The 23,865-nt window shown below is 39.6% G+C and overlaps 3 protein-coding genes across 6 annotated transcripts in view; all 3 read left to right on the top strand.

Annotated features, from left to right (window-relative positions):
- The window catches only part of LOC139145019 (sodium-dependent glucose transporter 1B-like), a 67,442-nt gene extending 61,277 nt beyond the window's left edge, over positions 1 to 6,165 (top strand). Inside the window, exons 4-6 of the mRNA XM_070715915.1 lie at positions 1,420 to 1,691; positions 2,549 to 2,834; positions 3,454 to 6,165. Of these exons, the coding sequence (XP_070572016.1) occupies positions 1,420 to 1,691; positions 2,549 to 2,834; positions 3,454 to 3,989 (1,094 nt within the window). The 3' untranslated portion in view covers positions 3,990 to 6,165. The remainder of the gene's footprint in view (positions 1 to 1,419; positions 1,692 to 2,548; positions 2,835 to 3,453) is intronic.
- A 728-nt stretch (positions 6,166 to 6,893) lies between these two features.
- Positions 6,894 to 12,431, top strand: LOC139145018 (sodium-dependent glucose transporter 1B-like). Of its 3 annotated transcripts, none has more exons than XM_070715911.1 (4): positions 6,894 to 7,249; positions 8,241 to 8,523; positions 9,509 to 9,794; positions 10,177 to 12,431. In XM_070715911.1, the coding sequence occupies exons 2-4, from the start codon at positions 8,302 to 8,304 to the stop codon at positions 11,322 to 11,324; spliced, it is 1,656 nt and encodes a 551-aa protein (XP_070572012.1). In that variant the 5' UTR covers positions 6,894 to 7,249; positions 8,241 to 8,301; the 3' UTR covers positions 11,325 to 12,431. The 3 variants fall into 3 exon arrangements, with proteins under 3 accessions (XP_070572012.1, XP_070572014.1, XP_070572013.1); XM_070715913.1 differs by having other exon boundaries at positions 8,241 to 8,649; XM_070715912.1 differs by lacking the exon at positions 6,894 to 7,249 and having other exon boundaries at positions 7,261 to 8,523.
- Positions 12,432 to 13,554: 1,123 nt separating this feature from the next.
- On the top strand, positions 13,555 to 23,824 carry LOC139145015 (sodium-dependent glucose transporter 1A-like). Of its 2 annotated transcripts, none has more exons than XM_070715906.1 (4): positions 13,555 to 13,787; positions 15,228 to 15,476; positions 16,460 to 16,741; positions 22,463 to 23,824. In XM_070715906.1, exons 2-4 carry the CDS (start codon positions 15,260 to 15,262, stop codon positions 23,497 to 23,499), a joined length of 1,536 nt encoding a protein of 511 aa, XP_070572007.1. In that variant the 5' UTR covers positions 13,555 to 13,787; positions 15,228 to 15,259; the 3' UTR covers positions 23,500 to 23,824. The 2 variants fall into 2 exon arrangements, with proteins under 2 accessions (XP_070572007.1, XP_070572006.1); XM_070715905.1 differs by having other exon boundaries at positions 13,556 to 13,787; positions 15,209 to 15,476.
- Positions 23,825 to 23,865: the final 41 nt, after the last annotated feature.

Genomic DNA, 23,865 nt, shown 5'->3' with positions numbered 1-23,865 from the left:
TGACGGTAATTCACGGGTATATACATATTATCACTCATAATAACAGTAATTAACAGTATTAACAGCTATAAACAGTAAATACAGTGAGTAACAGTAATTCACGGGTATATTACGCATAATAAGAATGCAATAGCGATAGTACATCATTATGTACTGTACAATCATTAATATTAATGAACATGAATGAGCTGATGAATATTAAGGATGATCATTACTATTAATTAAGACGCCATCTTGTTACAGGTTACATGGAGCCATTACCGCACTTCGTACCAGAGTCGGTTTGATACCGGAAGAAGTTCCTCCGCTTACGACCAGTACTGGTTAACTGTTCCGTCGGTCAGAATGACAGAACTTCAGAAGAGCCGATACTGCACACTTCCCGTAGGCCTTACAGATCACATCGCCGTCAGCGTGGCACTGGCACCCTAATCTATACACTTACAAGGTCAGAGAAGGTTATAAATCGACGTCATCTGGTTGTGCAAGAGGTTTGATATTGTAAGCTTCATTTATGAATACAACATATTATGTGTATGCCATAAACCTTTCATGTAGTTATAATTTCCTCGCTACGCCGGCCAGCGGCCAGCACGGAACCGTTCTGAACTTCGACCTATCTATGGTAGCTGTTGGCACAGTCACCCGTGGTCTATTCCGCTTTGGGCCTATGCGCCCCATAGACGTGTGTACATATGCCTCTTCTTCTCAGGCATATGTACACACGTCTATGGGGCGCATAGGCCCAGAGCGGAATAGAACCACAGGTGACTGTGCTGTTGGTTTAGTGTTTGCTCGAGCTCGGGTGGCGATTCTTTGCACGTAGAGGTCATATAACATGGCAAGGTCAAAGTCGCACTGCTAGATCATGCATGCCACAATACGGATAATATATAGGCTATAGGCGGCGGAGTCGAAACACAATTCGCACAGAAATAATTTTCCAACACGGCAACCTACTCTGGTAGTTACATATTACATTGATATTTGTGACAATCGCTAGCCATGGCCCCAAAATCTACTATCCACTGTTCGCCTTGTTTTACCTGGCGTCTATAGATTTTACCGGAGTCGTTTACCTTCTTCGCATGGGTTTGATTGTTGCACAGTCCCTCGTGAGCTATTCAGCTCTGGGACTATTCGCCCCAGGGTTGTTTCTTGCTTATGTACACACGTCTATGGGGCGAATAGTCCCAGAGATGAATAGCTCACGAGGGACTGTGATTGTTGGTATACAATTAATATCACGGGGAGGGGGCATCCGGATAATTTTGATGGAAAAGAGATGTTCAGTTATGGCGATGTTCTCTTTTTAAATACCGCCGCAGTTGGAATGAAGGAAAAAATATGCGAAGAAGAAAAACAATAATGACTCAACAAAATGAATACCTTACGCCGACTCTTTTCGTTAATTTGCAGGTCCCAAAGAGACTACGTCACGCTTGAAATCCTCCGCGCTGTTTCAAATTGATGAAATGCAGCGCGAACCGAATGCTAGCAACCATACATACCAGTTTGTTCCCAAAGAGGAAATACACGTCACAAGTCAGGAACATGACAAATTAAGTGACGACGAGAAAATCGTTGAAGTTAGCGTACCTACGGACGAAACAGTTGCGAAGAGCAACGATGACGGAATTGCAAGGCGACGCTTTAAGACATTACTAGTCGGAATGTCTTTTCTGGGCTTGGTGAGTTTGTAAAGGCTTGTGCGGAGAAAATGATTGCCAGTGTTCTCAATAACTTTGTTCTGTGAAATATGTTGATCTTTTTCTGCAATACATTCGCGTCGCAAACACAACGGATTGTGTACAATATGCAATGTTACTGTCGACATGGAAATTCTGTTCCGGAAATTGACAGATCGACATGATCAGTGAGAACTTCAAAGTAACGACAATACAATTTAAAGTTTCTAAGCCGACAAGGTCAAAATTTCTAACGGCAACGAGAAAGGCCGGCACGCTTTGGCCCACGATTAAATTGCACGGCAGGAGAGAAAAATTAGCTGACCAAAATGTCATTCGAGGCTGTTTGCTCAGCCATTTTACTCTCGTATACGGGCTATTTTTCGTCGTTTTTATTCTTTTGTGCCGTTCAGCAATATGTTTGATATGATTTGCTTCACGTGGAAAATTTCTCACCATGGGCACCGGAGAACCTTTTTACTACAGCGCGAGTGGAAATCACACAACACAACTGTACAAAGAGAGTACAGAGAGTTTCCTCGCGAGGCAAAAAAATATCAAACATGCTGAATGTTTTTCTCGGCGGCACAATGGGAAAACCTCACGAAAAATCGCCCGCACACGAGAGTCAAATGACTGAGCAAACAGCCTCAAATGAAATTTTGCTCCTGACAGCTAATTGCTCTCATGAGCGGCAGGCTTAATGCATGCCGGTGAGAAAGCAAGCGATTTTTCATCGCTAAACGATGAGGCCTGAACCTTGCCATGGAATTCTAACTGTTCTTTCAGGAAAGGGCCTCGCTCCGTACACGGGAAAATACGAGTTCCTCTCACAGTTCGCTTTTAAAAATTCACTACAGGGAATGACTGCAGCTATACCAGGGCCAACACTTCTTGATCTTCAATTTCAAGTCCAGTCTACATTCGAACAAATAGCCCTGGTGTTATCTATTGGTAACATTGGCTATTTCTTTGGATCCATCGCCGGTGGATTCCTATTTGACCGCTTCGACAATAATCTACTGCTCGCACTGACCATCGTTGGACTTGCTGTCCTTGGTGCTCTTGTTCCATGGTGCCCTGTATTTGGCGTTCTCATCCTGAACTGTGTGTTCTGGGGATGTACCAGAGGGTGCCTCGACATTGGTAAGTGTGACATGCATGACTATAGCGACGGGTAAAATGGGTTGTGCCTGCCTGATAATCGCATGAATGCATGGAACTCGAGTAAGAGGCTGAAGAGGTACCTACTCGGTAATGTGATAGATGTGTTCTCACTTACATCGTTGTGTATTAGAGATCCTACATCGAGCTCTCGAAAGCCCTTTTTAGAAGACTCTCTTAAAGTTTGGTGTGTATGCGTGTATGTGTGTGTAATAGTATCTATCTATCAAACTCTATCTCTCTATCTATTTATCTATCTATCTAACTATCTATCAAACTATCTATCTGTCTATCTTTGGTGTGTGTATGCAATAGTATCTGTCTGTCTGTCTGTCTGTCTGTCTATATATATATATCTATGGTTTTATATTTTCACATATAATTATGGCAAAAGGATATGCGCAGGCATTCAAACTTCAGTTTGCATTTATTGCTGCGGCAGGTGTTACACTATACAAAGTGATTATGCTGCTGAACAGATGCAGTCATGGAAGATCAAATATTCCCAGGAAAAGTTTATCTTGTTCGATTAAAATGGGAGCTTTGGCAGAATTAAGTGGTGAACTGCATTAATATCAGTCATTATTCTGTTTTCTTACAGGTGGCAATGTATATTGTGTGAATCTCTGGGGAAAGGAATCGGGACCTTACATGCAGGCAATCCACTTCTCCTTCGCTGTTGGGGCTGCCATTGCACCGTTGATTGCCGGACCGTTTCTTATGCCTCAAGTTGAAGAGTATGTAATTTCTTCGGCACTAAACGAGACTTCGACCATGTTACCAACGAGACTTCCTACCGGCTTTGTTTCGGCGTTTCTTTCGGGTGACGCACATACGGCTTCTCCTCAAGATTATAACTCTACACTCCTTAACGAAATCGTAATCGACGAAACGAATGGTTCCCTTTTCCCCGCTGATGTGGGCGACTTATCCGGAGCAGCGCCCTCTCTAAAAACGTGGATACCATACACCATCATGTCACTCTTTAACTTGCTGATGTCACTGCCTTTCTTTTGCCTTTTCGTCACTGAAAGTCGCCAAGTGTGCATACCACAGAAAGAACCTAGAAATATAAAAAAGCAACAAGATTCTGCTGGTGCAGAAAAGAAAGACAGAGTTTTACTGTTATGCTTTTGACGGTACTTTTCGCGTTTATAATGATATATCAAGGACATGAAAGTATATATGGAAATTTTCTGTACACATTTGCCATTTCTTCGAATCTGGGGTTCACTCCAGAGACTGCTTCGTATCTCAACGCCGCGTACTGGGGAAGTTTTGCGGCTTTTCGCTTTGTCGCCATTTTCATCGCCTCAAAGGTAACTCCTAAAACACTTCTAACCGTAGACACCATCGGGATGTGCATATCGTCTTCGGCTTTAGCGGTCTTTGGTAATCGCGTTGCCGCGGTGCTATGGATAGCAACTATCCTTCTTGGGGCCTCTATCGCTTCCGTCTACCCGTCATGCATATCGTGGACTGAAAGGTACATAAAACTCACCGGTAAGGCGATGGCAGTTTTCTCTTGTGCAGCCGCGTGTGGAGACACATTGTTACCTTGGCTCATGGGACATTTGTTTTCGGCCTTCGGCACTGAGATTATGGTGTACACCATGTTAGCCCTCTCTCTAGGAACAGGGCTGATTTTCTTTTGTATGCAGGTCTTTGCTTCCAGACACGGTGGTCGTTATGACAGCGAGATTCCAGAGGAGGAAAGTGCTGAGGTAATGGTCCGAGAAAAAAATTAACTCATGAAAACATCGGTAAATGTGTTTTCGTTCGAACCTGACCTTTTTAGTACGGTCATTACATACAGTACGTTCAAAGTCATGTTCATAATTAATTTGAGTTCTGAATAGGCCCTATGGCAACAAAACGAATTGCTGTCGATGGAATTCAACTCTGTAATCGTCAGATAGTTTGCAGTGGATTTACAGAAAAAATCAACTTGCAGATTTACAAAACTAAGTCAACTGTAAGACAAAACTTCTTGTCAAACGTATAACATGAGATTTAGTGATCTTTGACAAGACACAAAGGTAGAAACTTAAATCCCTTCCCGAATTATGTCTCCATCACCCTCTGCCAAATATTCAAGCCAAACTATTAATATTCGTGGTGAAAATGGTGCATGGCATTTGGCAACAGCGATGCCCTTGGACATAATGCAGATAAGAAAATTTCTTTGAAAAGTATGCGACGCTGTTTGATATCTTCAAATAGACAAGGAATTACACCATGTTTCTCTTCTGAAACGACCTGCTCAATGTAATTTTACAAATGCCCCCTTACTTTGTCGAAGAGGGTCTAAGCTATCCTGTGGTTGCAGAGCAGCCAATGCGTTAATTTGTTCGTCTGTTCGTCTGTGATACCTTCGTCATACCGTGAACATATTCCACAGATAAATTTACAAAACATTGTAAGACATATCGCGACTCTCGAGTATTTAAGCTAATCACTTTCAGCCAGTCATTTTATACAGAAAGGAAGGTGTTAGAGTATGACGCTTTCCATCAGTGAGAGCCCAATAAGATCTGAACTTCCGATAAAAACAGCAATGATTTCGATGCCATGTCTTGCCTGTTTGGTGATAAAATCAAACACTTACTCGGTAGCCGTACAGTAGTTGTATATAGAGATTATCAAGGGCTGTGACTCATGCATGTTAAAGCACAGGGTACTCAGGAAACAAACAAACAAATAAATAAATAAACAAACAAACAAAATATTGACAAACATACAAACAAGCATGCAAATACATAATAAATATAAATACACAGACAGACCGTCGTTTCGTAGAGTTACTGCAGAACTTCTCCCAGTTTGCTGTTTCGTCATAACACGCGACAAAAGTCTTAAAAATCCACTCATATACCCGGCAAATTAGTGGAATAGAGAGTGTGTGGTTTTATAAACAGAGACAGACAGACAGACAGACAAACCTGCATGGAAGGCGTTACCAAAGTCTACGGACAAAAGAGACTGCCGGATTTGGGATAAATGGCCATAGTAACCAGATTTTCGAAGCTTGATGCAAGAACAACGCATGCAATCCATGAAAAGCACTCCAACGCACACTTTTCTTCTTCATTCTTTACTCGTCAACGGATAAATCTATATATTTGAAAAGAAAAACGTGAAAAAGTAAGCCACAGGAAAACATGAAGAAAAATCTCAACATGAGACAAAATGCTGAAATTTAATCAGTGGAGGCCTAAAGCCCATAGGAAAATGAGAAAACTATCACTGTAAGAACTTCCAGAGGTTCATCAAAAGCTTGCATACATTTTATTAAACAGGAGTGTTTTCTTCATGTCTGTTTTGTGTTTGTATATTGAAGTTTTTGAAGCACAGGCCTTACTGACGCCTGACCCTTAAACTGTGTGTTGTCATTGATAAATCAAGAGTTAAAAAGTGAAAGGAAATGTTTTGATGTTGATGTATTGATGTATTGTGACTGGAGATGCCCCAACTAAAGGTAAAATAGACGTAGTGACAGACTAAGCTGAAGGTAAGGGCATTTGCTTTGCCTTTCGATTAAATGCCTGTGGCCGGTTTGAGTTACTGTACCAGCATTTAATATCTGGTCATCTAAATGTTATGTTACCCACTTGCATTATTACCATGACATGGCTATGGTTTGTCTTTTGGAACCGAGAAAATACTAGTATCCCCTCCCGATGTTCCGATCTATAATCTCCTTCATACAAAACATTGCATGAAACAATGTGTTCGCAAAGTGTTTCTCAACGGAGAATTCTCTCTCGTGTGAGCAGGCGGAGAGAACGCACGTGGGCAATTTTCATCATCATTTTGGCCAGGAGGTGGAGAAATGTTACACTTTCATCAGTTTCATTCAGTGGACAAACTGAAAAACAAACCGGCAGATAGGCAGCGAGTAGGATGCGTTTTGTTCTCTGGTGTTTGTCAGATTATTAGGAAAATAAGTGGCGGACAAGGAAGGGGCCAGCGTGGATGAGAGAGTTTTCCGAATGTGTTGCGGTAATTTTCGAATGGTATAGCATAGAGGGATGGCCGGGCTAGTTAGCCCTTGTAGAGTTAAAGATGTTCAAATACTTCAGAACAGTACATTTTCATGTAAAGTTACTTTTTCCCCCAAATCGGCTGATTGACCACCCCGTGTGATGTCCCGACGTCCAGTACGGTCTATACTGCACGGCGACAGTCATAGCCACCGTGACGCGTACGCGTCAGATTGTATCGTGACCCCGGAAGAAGTTCTTCTCGCAGTTCTCGTAATGACAGAACACGCAACACACCTCCCGAAGACTGCGAAGTCCTGGAAGTCCCAGTACTGCAGACCGCACTGTCGTAAGCGTGACATGTCGACACTGGTCACTCCGCCAATCCACTCATCACCTACGAAGTCAAAGGAGGTTTGTATCGACATCATTCGGTTGTGTAAGGTCTGTTATTGTAAACTGCAAGTGTATACAGCTGTAGCAATAGCATTGGTCATGTGCCGTTCTCGTTTTAATCGTCTTGTGAACCTACTGTTTCTGAATATGCAGCGTCTCTGAAATCATTCAGTCAATTGGTTGAATTAAACTCATTGTTCTTATTGAATTATTCCAAACAGCCAATCACGTAGAGATTATCCCTTGTTGCAAACTACTTTAGTTGCTGTAAATGATATTAAACAATCTACCATTGAATCAGATGTAATCTTCCTAGCCGCTGCATAATATGGCAAGCCGGCCAGCAGCCATCACTAAATCATGTCGAACTTCGACCTACCACGTATGGTAGTTATCGACATTGCATCGGTTGAGATGTTTGCTGGAGAACAATGCTCTGTATAAGAGATCTTTCAATATGGTAAGGTCAAAGTCGAAAACATGTGTATGATTTTGTATAATGCAAAAATACGAAACTATATGGAACGCAAAGTCGAAGACTGTCACACTGAAGACAGGCAGTTTGGCCTTTATCTCAGCTATGATTGAACAACAGATTTAGCACTGTGTATATAGTTCCATATTGCAATGGTATTAACTGAATTTATATTTGTGACAAGTCTATTGTTCGCTGCTTTTTACTCGGTTTAAATCTTTATATATTTCCGTAGTTATTAACCTCGCAATCACTGGTTGGATTGCAATTTGTAAGTAATGGACAATTTGATAACATTTTGAGAGCCTTGGGGATTTTTTGAGGAAAAAAAGTTTTATTACGTTGAAGATGGCAAGAAGACACAGAAAAAGAATAGTAAGTCAGCAAGTAAGTTAGAGACTGGACAGAAATTACAGGGGGGGTTTAGGGTCACTTGTTATTTTTTGCGCAGCAACATTTTGAAAAACACCGGCCCTCCCCATGTAATTTATGACCAGTCCCTCATGCCAATTCGTCTTATTTTCGCATTTGCAGGTCCTAGAGAAGACTATGCTCACATTATAAAATCCCCGGCGACGTGTACTAATATTATGAAATGCAGAGCAAATCGGAAGATAGTTATCGTAAATACCAGTTCGTTCCCAAAGAGGAAATACATGTACACGTCACAAGTCAGGAACATGACAAACTGAGTGACGATGAGAAAGTCGTTGAAGTTAGCGTACTTACGGATGAAACAGTTGCGAAGAGCAACGATGACGGAATTGCAAGGCGACGCTTTAAGACAGCACTCATCGGAATTTCCTTTCTAGGTTTGGTGAGTTTATGAAGACTTACTTGGTAGAAAGTGGGCAGGGAACCAGACTACGTGTTCTTGAGCATCCTCACGTGGTTGCCGGGTGGTCGGTCGCCGTGGAAAAGCTCACACTACACACTCATTAAAGTAAATGTTGTATTAATAAACCGCAACGTGCATCGATGAACAGGTGCACAGTAAGTGAGGCTACCCACAATTCACTACGATCAGTACACACGGAGATCATTCATTGAACTGAAGCAAACGGTCCATATTTCAAATATTTCAAAGAAGATAGCAGTTTTGTAATTTTGTAAACGTATATTTTGACAGCCATTAACAATATTTTCAAGGAAATAAGAGAATAAGTTGCATCAGTGTTGGTAAAAGAAAGGATATTGATTTTTGAGTTTTCATGACAAAGGAATTTTTTACATGTGTGACAGGGGGTATGATGAGACCATATAAGTTGCTGATAACATTACCTTGACAAGTGTACAATTTCAAAAGTTTAGCACCTTTAAACATCGTCGTCTTATTCAATTTACTCTTGAATTTTAAACAGTAAAATCTTGGCGTTTTTTAACAAATAATATTGAAATAAAATTATTAATTTCAAATTGTACGGAAATTGATAAAATTGAATGAGCCTTTAGCAAACAATGTATGAGTGCACAAATCAAGGGGAATTGTGGGTAGCCTCACTGTGAGATGTTGAAATCGAGAACAATAGAAGGACAGCATACTTACGCAGATCATAGACCCTTTCTCGAGAGTCTATGCGCAGATTGACATGATGCATATCTAAGTAGAGACAATGCTATCATTTAGTTCCAACGCCTGAAGAGAACATCAAACAATTATAATTAGCCGACGACGGCAGGTATGCTTTGGCCCAAGATGACATTTGATAGCACTCACGCATGCCTAATTTTTAGTACTGATAAATTTGAAAATACGTGTTCCCTCCTCTCACAAAGTTTGTTCCTTTTAAAATTCACTTCAGGGAATGGCTTCAGCTATATCAGGGCCAACACTTCTTGATCTTCAATTTCAAGTTCAGTCTACATTCGAACAAATAGCTCTCGTCTTGTCCGTCAGTAACATTGGTTATTTCTTTGGGTCCATCGCCGGTGGGCTCCTATTTGACCGCTTCGACAATAATCTACTGCTCGCACTGACCATGGTTGGACTTGCTGTCCTTGGTGCTCTCGTTCCATGGTGCCCGGTGTTTGGTGTTCTCATCCTAAACTGTGTGTTTTGGGGATGCACAAAGGCATGCCTTGATACTGGTAAGTGTACCACGTGTGCCACAATCAGACACACACGTATGCAAACACAGAGACATATACACCTCTCTCTCTCTCTCTCTCTCTCTCTCTCTCTCTCTCTCTCTCTCTCTCTCTCTCTCTCTCTCTCATCCGAACCGTCTGTCACTAAATTCCGCACAGATTACAAGACATTAGAACATCAGTTCATCTCCATGTCTTAAGTATAGGTGCTCGCCACAAAAGTAATACTGTTATATCTGGTTTCAAAACCATTCGTGAAATGTCAAAACTGTGTAGTTACCAAGACCCCGGGAAAATTCCTCTGGAATACTTACAAGGAATAGAAAAATTGGCACCTTTAGTAATCAACTGTATCGCAATGATTTATCTTTTTCTCTCACAGGTGGCAATGTATATTGTGTGAATCTCTGGGGAAAGGAATCAGGACCTTACATGCAGGCAATCCATTTTACCTTCGCTCTCGGGTCTACTATTGCACCGTTGATTGCAGGACCATTTCTTATGCCTCAACTTGAAGAGCATGTCATTTCCTCGGCACTAAACGAGACTTCGACAATTCCATCAACTAGACTTCCTTCAGTCTTTGTTTCGACGTTTCTACCAGAGTCACACGCCGTTTCTCCACAAGATTATAATTCTACAGTCTTTAACGAAATCATGAACGACGGAACGAATGGTTCTATTTTCCCCGCTGATGTGGGCGACTTATCCGGAGCAGCGCCCTCTCTAAAACTATGGATACCCTACACCATCATATCATTCTTTAACTTGCTGATTTCACTGCCTTTCTTCTGTCTGTTCGTCACTGAAAGTCGTCAGGTGCGCCTTCCAAATAAAGCGCGCAGAAATGTAAATAAGTCACAAGATTCTGCTCGTGCACAAAAGAAAGACATATATTTTGTTGTTATTCTTTTGGTGTTACTTTGCGCATTTATAATGGTATACCTGGGCCACGAAAGTATATACGGAAATTTTCTGTACACATTTGCCATTAATTCGAATCTGGGGTTCACTCCGGAGACTGCTGCGTACATCAACGCCGCGTACTGGGGAAGTTTTGCGGCTTTTCGCTTTGTCGCCATTTTCATCGCTTCAAAGGTAACTCCGAAAACACTTCTAACGGTAGACACCATCGGGATGTGCATATCGTCTACGGCTTTAGCTGTATTTGGCAACAGCGTCGTTGAGGTGCTATGGGTAGCAACTATCCTCCTCGGAGCCTCTATCGCTTCAGCCTATCCGTCATGCATATCGTGGACTGAAAGGTACATAAAACTCACCGGTAAGGCGATGGCAGTTTTCTCTTGTTCAGCATCGTTTGGGGACACATTTTTACCCTGGCTCATGGGATATTTGATTTCGACCTTCGGAGCTGAGGTGCTGATGTACACTATGTTAGGTGTCTCTCTCGTGACAGCGTTGATTTTCTTCTGCATGCAGACCTTTGCTTCCAGACACGGTGGTCGATATGACAGGGAGATTCCAAAGGAGGAGAGTGCTGAGGTAGCGTTCAGGAGAAAAAAAACGTAGACCCTTAGGAACATCGTTTTCCTAGTACAAATATTTTCAGGAGACAGTTCGGTTAGTCTGCCGACAAGCTGAAATGTAAGATTGTTGACTTAAATAATACCATTTTTCTCTGTCCCTTTGACACGATCATTGTATATAACATTTTCAAAGTTCTGATCATGATTATTTTACGGATAAGTCCCACGACAACGCCGCGACTGGTTATTGTTCAAATTTTACTCGTTAATCGTCAAATAGTTTTCATTCACAGAACGATCAATGCAGACCAAAAAATCATATGTAAGGCAAAACGATCTCCTGTCAAACGTAGGGAAAGTGCAATTTTATACAAGACACAAGGGTGGCAAATAATTCTTACCTACCTTACCTCCATTAATACAGGTTCGGCAAATGTGCTTACTTTCTAACGTTGGTAGAACTCTGGTGGAATAAACGACCCGCTTCAACTTCCACCTGATACTGACAACGCCTAGTTAATTTCTTTAGTGGCACTTCGAGCCAATGTTGATGTTATCGTGATGAAATGGACACTAAACGACGTTGTTCCTATCTTCTCGAAATGATACACTGATTCGAAATCTGTAGTATGAACATCCCAGCCAGTGACTATTAGCACTGGATGGACAAGCCGTAGTGGGGCGTTGGTCTATGAGCAAACATAGGACATGTAAAATGACAACGGCCCGAAACACAAGAAATATATTTCTTTGAATGATATGCGAGTCTCCAATGTTAAATATCTTCAAACGGGACAGCAATTTCCCAAAGCTCTATTTTGATACGACCTGTTAAATGTTTACAAATCTTCTCTAATTCTGTATATGGTCAATTATAGAGTGTTTCCGGCTACCCGACCTACCCTGGAGATTTGTTCAAGTTTTCCAAAACCTTTGAGTAAATTATCTAAATTTTAACGTATTTTATGGGTCTTAGTCACACAAATGTAAAAAAATAAAAAACTTCAGATCTACCATTATTTTTAGAGGCATGTTACTGGAAACACATGTATATTTTTATTTGGCATGATGTCAAATTGCAAAGAGAACTGAGAATATCGTTGCAGTCGCGTATATATTTGACAAATAAATTTACAAAGTATTAAAAACATATTGCGACTCTGGTGGTTTTTCCTCATCACCCCAAGTCAGCCATTTTAAGAGAAGGGACGGTGTGTGTACTTTGCATCTGTCAGAATCCAACGTGACCCTGAACTTCTAATAAAAAAGCGGCGATAATTCCAATGCTTTGTCTCGCCTCGCTAAAAAAGACCATACTTATAATGTATGATGGCAACATGAAAGAAAGCTGGAATATGAACAGAATGTTTTGGAAGGACATTTCATAAGGTATTCTAAAAATGATGGTTCATATATTCTAAAAGTAATCGCTACATCTGGAAATTCAGCCTGCTGTCGAGTATTGTGCGTCTTGTCGTAACGAATTTACACCACGAGCCGATGTATCTTGAGCAGAGAAGGGAAGCAAAGAAATCTGAAATATTTTCGTAGCTCAGATGATATTAATAAAGAAATCAGGTGGAAGAAAATTGCTATTCAACATAATATCTGATAAGGCTGGGAAAGGTACATATTACACGATTGGAACAAATTTTGGATAAATGGATCTTTATATTTTTCAAATTTCTCAAAGTGTAAGGTGCCATATAAATGAATGTTGCAACATTACAAATTACTCATAAAGACAAGTATGTAACTTAAAAAGAAAAGCGGATAAGCGTACACTTGCAAGTTAACACGACCTTACTTCACCATCCAATTATCCCAAATTAGTTCCAATCGTGTTAATTATTTTTTGACAATTTTCATATTTTTTGAAATTATTTGCGCGTATTTGTTTCATTAAACCAAGCATTTTGAATGACTCTGCCACGATGTGATTAATTTGTACTGTCGATTTAATACATTTTCTGTGCAAATTACGACGAAATCGTTCTGAAATCTTACATGTGATAGTGAAGTGCTAATGTACTGGAACATGTTGACCTTGAGTTTCAAAATGACGAAGCATTCAATGGGAACAAGGTTGATGACCATCGATACTAAGAGTTGAGAGGAGAAAAAAATTCAGGGACATGCACAAGATATTTGCAAAAGTAGAAATACATAGTTATTTGGACCAGGCGTTACGCTTTGACTGGTTCGCATACAAACACCATGCTACATTACCTGTGAATTCGAGTTCGTACTAATCCTAGGGGTCAAGTACAGCTCACTATAATACGTGCAGGGTCGAATAGCATGCACGCACAGCTGCTCAGTGTACAAGATCCAGTTTTATACGCGACCCCGGAAGACATTCCTCTACTCATGGTTGATGCCGCCTGTTCTTTGGGATATGTACAACCTGAGACTAGCGTAATATTGGTTGCCATGGCATATGTACACACGTCTTAATGTTTCAAGGAAGTGATAACCAGACGTCATCTAATTTGCAAGGCTGCAGGTAAAACACAACTACACATGTACGAAACGACGTTCTGAACATAGAATCGTGGCCAGTCCTGTTTGCTTGATATTGACTGGTAACGCTTTAGAGTTTTTATCCGTGGAAAAGTCAGTCGTACGTCCCGCTTGAAATTCAAGCAATAATGCTTTTCATGACTCTCTGCGATTCGTCACATTACAACACGGCTGCATGGGTTCAGCTGAAAAGAGGTCTCTGTTTTATGCAAATATACAAAAACGTTTCAAAGAGGTAAACATCAAAACAAAAAACAAAAGATTAGCAAACTTCTTGAAAACTCGATGAATCTTTGGAATGAATCTGTCATATCCTAACAGAAACACTGGATCGAAACACTTCATACCGACTACATGAATTCTGCTTCTGAATAAGGCTAAGAAGGTACTACGTTTGGCACACTAATGTATACTTGCCAATATGCTGTGATTCTCACGACCTGTATTTTTGATGGTGTAATTTTGACACAAAAATGTCATTTTCTTTAGTTTCAGTTGCCATTGAGTACAGAATCCAGAATCCGCTCAGCTGCTGCCCGCTTTGCCATTCACTCTCAAAGGAGATGAAACTCATAAATGATTGGCAATTTTCGTTTACACTACAGCCTGTTGACTGTTACCGGTTGTCCGTTAACGTCATAAATTACTATGCCAGATTCATTAATTTTCTCTTTACTTCAGATGAGAGCTTAGAATGACCTTAGCATGACCTGAGAATGACCTGAGTATGACCCCATTTGGATGTTTTCAGAATAACGATGAAATGTTTAAATGTGGATTCAAAAGGATACTCTGTTCATTGTGGTCTTAATAATCACGTGAAAAATCGCGAATCCAATTTTAGACATTTTGCTTTAGTTAAGGATAAGTAACGCTGATCAAGTATGAACAAATTGATAGTGAATCAGGAATTTTGTATATTTTTCTACTTTCTCCCTCTTTGTGAAACGTGAGCTTTTGAACCTTCCCGACTAATTGCCATGATGTGTGGGTTCTTGGTCATTATGGATTGCCCCACGCAGATTTGTTCAAATCATGATAAAATCTGTATTTTCAGGACATATTCCTACAGAAGATTTTAACTGTATACAGTGTTTGTCTATTTAACTGGTAGGTCCTAGAGACACCTAACTTAACTCTGATAATATATTAAATTAAGTTATTGTATTATGTAGGCAACTTTAAGATTTCTGTTACACATATACGATCGGTTTTTGTGAAAATCTGTTCACCAGCAGTATTAATTGTCTCAGCATTCGATTTTAGAAGAAGTATTCCACTGAAGGTACATTCACAATACTAAAGAAACTTTCACCTAATATTGGCATATACTTGTCTAGCATTTGACTTCTATGCATCATTTTACTACTTCGATGAATGAGATATATATTTTTTTCTTTTAAGTTTTTATGATATATCACAGGCCAGCTGTATTGTGTGATACCTCATTACAAAATGGAGAGTGAATTGGAAGATACCGGCAAAACCAGTCAGTTTATCACTGAAGCGGGAGCAGACATCGCTTGTCAAGACAAAGTCAGGAACGATGAGAAGGTCGCTGAAGCCAGTGTGCTTACAGATGAAACAGCTGCAAAAACCTACGACGAGGGAGAAATATCCAATCGACGCTTCAAGACAGTACTCATCGGAATGGCGTTTCTTGGCTTGGTAAGTTTATTGAGCCATGCCCGGGTTTCGTCGGGAAAGAGCGGTAGAAACATGCGTGCATGTCTTATCGAAGTCGATTTACTTAATAATTTATTCATTTATACAAAGTGCACGGAAATCAACCTATGATGAATCATTAATGGAGAATTATTTTCATGGGCCTAAAATTGAGCATTATGTAAACACGTCTTATCGAACTCAATTTCCTTGACATAGTACTAATCAAAATATGCTTTTATTCATCAGAAGTCGTCATTCACTCGGTATTCACTCACAGGGGACACGTGCTTGTTGTTTATTTGTGTCTGTTTGTTTGTGTGTATGTTTGTGTTTGTTTATTTGTTATTTTAATAAAATAACAGCGAAAAGCTGTTTTGTTAATATTTGTCAATAAAGAGCAGTTTGTTTATTTGTTTGTTTATTTATTATTGTTTGTTTGTTTGTTGATACGTATTTCCGATGGTTAGGGTTAGGGTTAGGCTTAAGTTAGGGTTAGGGTTAGGGTTAGGGTTAGGCTTAAGTTAGGGTTAGGGTTAGGCTTATTCACTCCCTCTATATATTGAGATAGAGGGAGTGAATAAGCCTAACCCTAACCCTAACTTAAGCCTAACCCTAACCCTAACCCTAACTTAAGCCTAACCCTAACCCTAACCATCGGAAATACGTATCAACAAACAAACAAACAAATAAATAAACAAACAAATAAACAAATAAACTGCTCTTTATTGACAAATATTAACAAAACAGCTTTTCGCTGTTATTTTATTAAAAATAACAAATAAACAAACACAAACATACACACAAACAAACAGACACAAATAAACAACAAGCACGTGTCCCCTGTGGTTCACTGTTATACAGTATAAATCTAAAAGGTGTGATTTTCATCGCTAAAAGGGACACGTTTGTCGTTTCCCCAAAACATGAACAAAATAACCCTTTGTTCTGGCCATAGTTAACATCGCTTCTTTTGTCCTTCCACAGTAGTGACTCTGGCCATACCTGGTCCAACCCTCCTTGATCTTCAAGCTCAAGTGCACACTACATTTGAAAAAATCGCACTGGTGTTGTCTGTTGCCAATATTGGTTATCTGATTGGTTCTGTCTTCGGTGGGTTCCTTTTCGATCGCTTCGACAGTCACTTAGTACTGGCCCTGACCATGTTCGGACTTGCTGTCCTTGGCGCTTCCGTCCCTTGGTGCCTGATGTTTATAGTACTCCTTTTGAACTTTGTGTTGTGGGGATGTACTAAAGGATGCCTCGATATTGGTAAGTCCGTCAACTGGATTCACGGACGCACATACACCCCTCTCTCTCTCTCTCTCTCTCTCTCTCTCTCTCTCTCTATCTCTCTCTCTCTCCCTCTCTCTCTCTCTCTCTCTCTCTCTCTCTCTCTCTCTCTCTCTCTCTCTCTCTCTCTCTCTCTCTCTCTCTCTCTCTCTCTCTCTCTCTCCACTAAACCGTTGATCAATACTTGCTTCATGACAATATGCTTACATCAAGGAAGATCCTTGGTACTGGTAGGTTTAAAATTTCTCAAGTCACTTCGTAAAGAAATCGACCAACGTGGTGTGAGCATTCCTAGTACCTGTCTGGATTTTCACGTCGAAGTATAGTTCAGATATTATGACAAGTATTGTGTGCGACGCCTGCCTTACCGACATAACTATTCGATCAAGAATTTATCAGTGCTTATACTGTGTGGACTTCTTTCTCTGCGAGCCTTGTTTTTATAAAACTTCAACATCGAAAGACGACTCAGAATATGGTTATGGCGGCCAGGTAGTGACGACTACAAAGAGCGGACACTGCGGCTTCAATCATCAGTTTCGTATTATTGAAGTACTGATCTTCTCTTCGTCTTCAAAGAAACCTCTCAAATTTTGACTTCTTTGGAACTTGCTCTTCTAATTTGTAAAAATGACATACTGTTCCGGTATCTTTTCTTTCATTCCAACACTGTTTGTTGTTTTGAGCATTATCTTTTTTCGAATTTCATTCTGTTCATGGTTTTCCAATCAGCAATGTCAGATTCAAAGTATTTCAGTCAATAGTCAACGTAGAAACTTCTCTGAATTTATCATTGAAGATTCTCATAAGTATTTGTCATTGAATTGCTTAGATTTTCTGATACCGCCGACAGCGGCAAGCAAGGTACGCACAATTAATTCAAACAACCTTCAAAGAATTCTACAGGTGGTGTTTTGTGCATAATTATTTTGATATTGGCAGGTGATATTGAATTGAATCCAGGGCCTAATTTTAATTGCAAATTTCCTTGCGGTGATTGCCAAAAACCTGTCAAATCAAACCAGTATGGATTGTTATGCTCTTCCTGTGAGAAATGGTTCCACACAAAATGTGAAGGAGTTTCTTCGATTGAATACACGAGACTTTATGAAAATCCATTAGAGCACTGGTATTGTTCACTATGCTCTCTCCCACCTTTCACTGATTCATTTATTGATGAGTGTCTTCAGGGTAACGTCGAAATGACACACAATATTTCTGAAGTCCGCGATTCAAGTGCGAATAGCCTGACAAAAATTTGTCAAATACCCCTCTTATAGACAAAGGCTCATACGATTGTTTCAAGAGAAAGGGGCTCCATATTATCCACATCAATGCTCGTAGCTTACTACCAAAGATTGAAGAAATTAAGATTTTAGCCAGGGAATCTAAGGCAGCAATAATTGGCGTGAGTGAAACATGGTTAGATAACTCCATAACGGATAGTGAGATTGATGTACCTGGGTATGAAATACAGAGGAATGACCGTAATAGAGAAGGTGGGGGAGTTTGCATGTACATTCGTTCCAATTTTGCTTTCCGACAGCGCTCGGATTTACAAAATGATACCTTAGAGGCCATATGGATTGATTTGCTCCTGCCAAAGTCAAAGCCAATTTTAATTGGTACTTTATATAGACCTCCAAAATTTTCCAACTTTTTTTCGAATTTGGAAGATTTACTCACGACACATTGCATTTCCGACCAAGAATCAAATTTATTGGTGACTTTAATTGTAATGTAACGTTCGATGACAACTGTCTAACTAGACATTTTTATAATTTTTGTAATATTTTTGCTTTACAACAATTGATATGTGAACCTACTAGAGTCACTAAACATAGTTCTACTATCATTGACCTTATCTTGACCTCAGATCATGACAAAATTTGCCAGTCTGGCGTTTTACCAATCGGTATCAGCGATCACTATGTTACATACTGTACCAGGAAGGTTACTAAAATTCAATTTGAGTCGCACAAAACGGTCAGGATAAGATCAATGAAAGGTTATTCCACAGGTTTATTCACTGAAATGCTTAAAAAGGTCGATTGGTATCAGGTCATTGACTGTGACCAGGCCGAAGAAGCGTGGATTACATTTAAATCCTTGTTTCTTTCTGTTGTAGACAAAATTGCCCCTATCAAAGAGATTCGTTTGAAACAAAGGTCGGAACCGTGGATTAACTCTGTTATTTTAGACGGAATTAAAGAGAGAGATCGCTTATTTAGGAAATTAAAAAAACACGGGGAGGACAGCCTATTTAGGCAGTTTCGCCTTCAAAGAAATAGGGTTTCCAGACTTATCAAACGAGCAAAATCCGAATTCTTCAAGACAAAAATAGTCAATTGTGGAAATAACAGCAAAGAGATTTGGAAAATCTTGAAAAGCTTGGGAGCTCCCCTTAAAAAAGTTGGTTCTACTTTCACAAATATTGGCTTGGTTATAGGCAATGAGGTTTGTTTTGATAAAACAAAAGTTGCTCAAAGATTTAATCACTTCTTCAGCACAATAGCATCTTCACTTGTTGACAAACTACCTCCTATGTCAGGTAAGTTTGGCATAGACCATGTCAAACATTTTTACTCTAGCAAAGGAGTTGTAGAAAACGATTTCAAACTGTCCCTTGTTAGTGATTATGTTGTCTACAAGCATCTTTCCTCTCTTGACAGCACTAAATCGACAGGTTTAGACAATATTCCAGCCAAATTTATTAAAGACGGCGCTGAGCAAATTGCTGCTCCTCTAACTCATGTTATTAATTTATCAATTCATCAACAAGTTGTTCCGAATGATTTAAAAAATGCCAAAGTTGTCCCAGTTTACAAAAAGAATGACAAAACTTTTGAAGGTAATTATCGGCCAGTTTCAATTACAAGCATTGTTTCTAAAGTTCTGGAGAGAATAATTTATGACCAGCTAGAAGAGTACCTTTTGAAAAACAACTTACTGTATGAATTTCAATCAGGATTTCGACCAGGGTACTCTACTGATACATGCTTGATTTACATCACTGATCACATTAAACACCAGATTGACCAGGGTAAACGAACAGGGATGGTGCTTATCGACCTTCAGAAGGCATTTGATACCGTGGATCATACGATCTTATTAGATAAGCTTAAAGCGTTAGGCCTTAGTCAAAAAGCTGTTCGTTGGTTCAGTTCTTATCTGACTGGCAGACAGCAAGTGGTCACCGTAAATAATCATATGTCATCATTTAATCAGATTAATTGTGGGGTGCCTCAAGGATCGATACTGGGTCCGATTCTATTTTCAATATATGTTAATGACATGTGTTCTGCTGTAAATTGTAAACTTCTTTTGTATGCTGATGACTCAGCACTGATGGTCTCTGACAAGGATATTGGTAAAATACAAAACGAACTAAGCTTAGAATTGCAAAGTTTGAATGAATGGTTAGTGGATAACAAATTGACTTTACATCTTGGTAAAAACTGAGTCAATTCTTTTTGGCTCGAATCATTTCTTAAAAGAACAGTCTAAGCTGGAAATAGTCTGTAACGATACCAATGTCATCGCCAAGGACATCGTTAATTATTTGGGTGCCGATCTGGATCAAACACTATCAGGAGAGAGTATGGCCACACAAATAATTCAGAAGGCAAACATTCGTCTTAAGTTTTTGTTTCGCAAACGTCACTTTTTGGATAGGAAAACACGTATACTTCTTGCCAACAGTCTCATTAATTGTCATTTTGATTATGCCTGTGCCTACTGGTATCAAGGCTTGAAGGTTGGCAGTAAACATAGACTACAAACAACACAAAATAAAATAATAAGGTTTGTTCTAGATATGCACCCCCGGGAACATATTGGGCCAGCTCACTTTGAAAAACTTGGATGGCTTTGTGTAGAGCAAAGAGTGTCGTATCTGAAACTGAATCTCATGCATAAAATAATAAGGGGTAAAGCTCCATCCTACCTAGCGTCAAATTTTATTACCAGACAAAATGTACACAATTATAATACACGTTCTGGCAATAACTCAGTTTTTATCCCAGGAGGAGCTAAATTATTTCAAACAAGTTTTCAGTACTCAGCTTCGCAGTTATGGAATTGCCTTCCACGTAGTATAAGGAATATTGATTCCAATTACAATTTTAAAAAAAAGTTAAAACGTCATTTGCAAGATTCTTATGTCGAACGTGTCAGGAGAGATTTCATTTAATCTTTGGTGTGATTTGCAGAGGGTTTTAGTCCGTTCAACTTATTTTTGGAAGTGCTTGTTTTACTCTCTGTTGTCGGATTTCTCACTTTGTACTTTTTCCATTTTTTGTTAGTCTTTTGTTAATATGGACCACAGTGGAAATAAGTCTTTCGACTTTTCTGTGTAATCCATGCACAATTTTGTTCATTTTGTGGTGTTTTATGTATCATTTTGTGCAAATAAATAAATAAAAAATAAAAAAAAAAAATAAATAAAATAAAATAAAAAAAATCTCCATATCAATATAACCTTTAAATCTTTAATTCAGATGAAGGTGAACTTGCACCCTGCGCAGGTTTGTTCCATGTATGATTTCGTCGAAATACCATTTTCTTCGTAACCATGTGTCCAATAGCTTTCAAATGTATCATATTGGTTTGTATGAATGACAGGATCTTCATTAACATGTGTACAAATGATGAAACAATTTGCACAATCATGTAAAAGTTTCGGCATTTTTTTAAAATCAAAACATCACTTTCTGTGAAAACAGTTGTCCGGCAGCTTTCAAATCTAACCCGTGGGCTCCAATAGATGACTTGATCCAGAAATTTATCAATTTCGGCAAAACTTATAGGGGTAAACCTTTCCGACAATTTTCTCATTTTTTGTTCGAAACACTTTTTTTCTAACCACTTGCCTATATGCTTTCAAACTTTTATGATCCTAGGAATGACGCATCCAAAGATATTCAAGTGAGAACGAACTTTCTCATTTATCAATCAAGTCAGTTCTAAGAGAAAAAATTCTGTTCAAATAAGATAAATTGCAAAGGGTTAGACGTTGTCCGAATCCAACTTCTATTGCATTAAGCATGAATGCGTCTCGGGGACAGATAATGGGTGAAGCTTTACAATACGTTTTTGGTCTACCACTTTCGGCTTTCATTTTCAATCTCACGGAGTAATATAAATATATCTTGAATTTCAAGTGTTGGTAAATATTGGCCCTTTCTATAAATTTTATACTCGGAGACCCCGGATTTTTATTCTTGATTTTGCAAGGAAATGGTTTTCCTCATTGAAAGTTTGAGCAGAAGTTGAAGTCTTCCAATTTCGGGGCGTTTACTCCCTTAAGGGCTGACCCCCAAGTTCAAACTCCATGAGCTTCGAATTTTATTGATGGACTTTGCATGTTGAAGCTTCCTTAAGTGTAACTAACATAATTTGCATTTCTATACGTCACACAGTATACGGTCAGCAACAGCGCTTCTTAACTATCTATTATCTGACTAGTATTGGCTCACAAAGAAAATTACAAGTTCATGTATTCGTCGTTATTATATAATTACGAACGAGTTCGTTACGAAGCTTAGTAATTTGAATATTACGATATCGCGTCAAAACAGTCATTATTAAGTGCAAAAAGAAATTCATAGCAAATCAAGTGTTCTAATGCACTACAAATAGACTGCTTTTACGTTTTTAATCCTCAAATATAGCCATGTTTTATCTTGCATCATTCCATAGGTTGCAATCTATCGTGTGTGAATTTCTGGGGGAAAGATTCGCCTCCCTACGTGCAGGCAATCCACTTCTGTTTTGCTGTCGGAGCCACCATCGCACCTTTGATAGCGGGACCATTTCTCATTCCGCAGGAGCAAGAGCACAACTCGACGATCTTTGACGACAACCGAAACGACGAATCAAATGGTTCCCTCTTCCTCACCGTGGAAGGCGACTCGTTGGGATCAGCGCCCTCTTTACAAACGTGGATACCCTACACAATCATATCACTGTATAACTTGTTGATGTCTCTGCCTTTCTTCTGTTTGTTTTGCATCGAAAGTCGTCGGGTGCGTCTTCTAAAGAAACCGCGCGCAAACCTAAAAAAGGCACGGGACCCTGTTCGCGCTGAAAAGAAAGACAAATATTTTCTTGTAATTCTTTTGGTGTTGCTTGGGGCGTTTGTATTTGTGTATCTGGGACATGAAAGTATTTACGGAAATTTTCTGTACACATTTGCAGTTTCCTCAGATCTAGGATTCACCCCAGAGACTGCTTCGTATCTCAATGCCGCGTACTGGGGAAGTTTTGCGGCTTTTCGCTTTGTCGCTATTTTCATCGCCTCAAAGGTAACTCCTAAAACATACCTAACCATCGACATCATCGGTATGTGCATATCATGTTCTGCGCTCGCCATATTTGGTAATACTGTCGCGGAAGTGGTGTGGGTGGCAACGATCCTCCTGGGGGCTTCCACCGCTTCAATCTATGGGTCCTGCATATCTTGGGCAGAAAGATACATCAAACTCACCGGTAAAGCGATTGCAGTTTTTGCTGGTTCATCAGCACTCGGAGACATATCTTTACCCTGGCTGATGGGTTATTTGTTTGCGGTATTCGGCACTGGGATTCTGATGTACGCCATGTTGGCTGTCGCTCTCGGATCAGCGTGTATTTACATCTGCATGCTCGCTTTTGCTTCGAGATACGGTGGTCGTTATGGCACGACAGCTCAAAAGGAGAATAGTGTTCAGGAAACTGACTCTGAAAAACAGCCGTAAAATAACAATATCGTCTATGTATTTAATCACACTGTAATGAATGGTATTACACTCTTACAAGAACGCCAAAACACCCGAAATCGGTTATTGGCCGAAAATTACAAGAACTTTCGGAAATTTTTGGGAAGATGGCTAGTTGTGAGAAATGCGTGTTTCTTTCATCATTATTGAACATATTTACATAACTGTCGAGACATCCCATACAGTGACTTTAGCTCACAGTTTATTTCACAGTCATTTCTCAGGAATTCAATGGCTGTACATAAAGATCGACACATTTTCTGTACTCGAGATGTGCTAATAAAAACGTAAGGTTACTATAAAACTTGGTCTAGACTCAAAATTTCTTGGGGTTACCACTACGGA

Source organism: Ptychodera flava, chromosome 12, assembly GCF_041260155.1.
Source record: "Ptychodera flava strain L36383 chromosome 12, AS_Pfla_20210202, whole genome shotgun sequence".
Taxonomy (NCBI): Eukaryota; Metazoa; Hemichordata; class Enteropneusta; family Ptychoderidae; genus Ptychodera; species Ptychodera flava.
The sequence above is the reverse complement of the archived record's forward strand: the minus strand, read 5'-3'. Positions and strand labels throughout refer to the sequence as shown.